Source organism: Etheostoma cragini, chromosome 19 (genome assembly GCF_013103735.1).
Source record: "Etheostoma cragini isolate CJK2018 chromosome 19, CSU_Ecrag_1.0, whole genome shotgun sequence".
In the NCBI taxonomy this organism is placed as follows: domain Eukaryota; kingdom Metazoa; phylum Chordata; class Actinopteri; order Perciformes; family Percidae; genus Etheostoma; species Etheostoma cragini.
The window spans coordinates 12,428,255-12,430,226 of NC_048425.1; the positions used below are offsets into that span (position 1 = coordinate 12,428,255).

The window sequence follows — 1,972 nt, forward strand, 5'->3', positions numbered from 1 at the left end:
CCCCCCCCCCCCTGTATCTCTCCCCCCTCTCCTCCTCCTCCCTCCCTCCCTCCCTCCCTCCCTCCTTCCTCCTATTCCACCCCGGAGCGTCTACCTATTTGGATCAATTGCTAATCCACCTGTGATTCAAGAAAACACAAACTCCTCCATCCTTACCTCCATTCTCACCTCCAGTCACATACATCCTCTCAAGCGCCTCCTTACGCACTAACGCGCGCCGAGGCACGCGCGCCCCACCACCACCACCACCACCACCACCGCCATCTCCAGCCATCATGGAGACGACCAAGCTGCCTCCGACCAGCCCGTCCTCGCCGACCACCAGCTTCTCGGTGCCGTCCGCGGAGAAGGTGGATGGCTTCCCGCGGAGGTCGATGCGCAGAGCCCGACAGAGGAGGTCCCACAGCTCGTCCCAGTTCCGCTACCAGAGCTCCCAGGTGGAGCTCACTCCACTGCCCCTGCTCAAAGGTGAGACGCTGCTTCAGCAGCCATGGGTCATTGTGTTCTACAATAGAGGATGAAGGGTCCAACAAGACCACCACAAACACACTTTATATTATGCTTTGTATAAATCTTCTTCATTCTTCACACCTCCAACTGAATGCCATCTTCTGACTAGAAGACACCCTTTAGATCAGTTCTGTGCTGAAGGGCTATTGATGCATTTGATACAGAATGTGTCCACTGATACATGTTGTCCTCTGTGTGTGTGTGTGTGTGTCCTTTCTAACTGACAGAGGGGATAGCAGTGGCTTTAAAGTATGATCTGATGATCTGGTGGGAGCCTGGTTTCTGGTTTGGGATTTATTTAAAGGCCTGTTGTTGGAATATTCTGTTTTAGGGCTAGCAACTAACAATTATCTTCACAAACAATTCATTATCGGTTAATTAAATGATAGAAAATGAGTGAAACATGTCCATCCCAGTGTCCCAAAGTCATCAGCAACAAGGTTAATTGATTTTCACAAAAGTTACATATCAATTTTCCGTCACTCGTAATAATTTCAGGTCTATTCTGCACCTTTTTTATATTGAGATTACATTGGGATTGAATTGCTGCTGTAGCAGATCCGCTTAGATTAGCAGATAAAAATCAAAGGTATTATAAAAAGAGATATTGCAGGAGGGATACCAGATAGGTAAGAAATGGTTAATATTTCTTCCAATTTTTCATTTTTTTTTAGTTACAACTCGATTACAATTTTGCATCGTTGTCTACTTGATGGTGAAAGTAGCTTTTATGAAGACGATGTGCTTTAAACTGTGGCTCAGGATGTGTTTGTCTAAGTGTTCATGCGTGCAGAGTCACTGAGCTAGATGTGTACCACTTACACACTCATTAAAATGCAATATCATTAAACATCAGCTTGTCTCCGTGATTAGTTGATGGGGAAATGGAAGAAACATCTCCTTCCCCCTTGACGGACCACTGCTGCATTAATCGCCTAGATGAGATAAACCTCAAAGAAAAAAAACATAGAATACAAAACGTACTTGTACAAATTGGGGCAAACTGGGGCTGATCCCAGAGCTGCTGTTACTACACAGAGACCACTTTGATCAGTTTCGTGTCAGATTTAATTAAAAAAGAAATACTGTAAACCTATTGACCCACCTGCTCAACCCGCAGACATGTCTGGGTGGGGTTTGGTGTGATACAGACCAAAAAAAGTCATGTTAACATATCACCTTGGACTCCGGGCCCTCTGGGTTAAGAGGACAGACTAATCCTTAATGAAAAATTCCCGATGCTGATAAAATTACCTGAAGATGGAGAAAGATGGTCCATGAAAATTTGGCCAAGACTTTGGCCCACCCGTGAGAGAGAGACATCATGGCTTTCAAGCGAGCAAAGTGGCAATTGGTCAAGGCCACTAAGGTCCACTAACGTCTCTATAAAAGAGACTTCAGATACAGTATTAGGAGACCACTAAGGTCTATATAAAAGAGACTTCAGATACAGTATTAGGAG

General features: G+C 45.1%; 1 protein-coding gene across 2 annotated transcripts in view; it reads left to right on the forward strand.

The window, feature by feature from the left end:
* Positions 1–1,972, forward strand: part of ppp2r5b (protein phosphatase 2, regulatory subunit B', beta) — a 38,257-nt gene that overhangs the window by 1,093 nt on the left and 35,192 nt on the right. For both annotated transcript variants that reach the window (XM_034856267.1, XM_034856266.1), the window contains exon 1: positions 1–468. This exon is cut by the window's left edge. In XM_034856267.1, the coding sequence (XP_034712158.1) occupies positions 276–468 (193 nt within the window). In that variant the 5' untranslated portion in view covers positions 1–275. The remainder of the gene's footprint in view (positions 469–1,972) is intronic.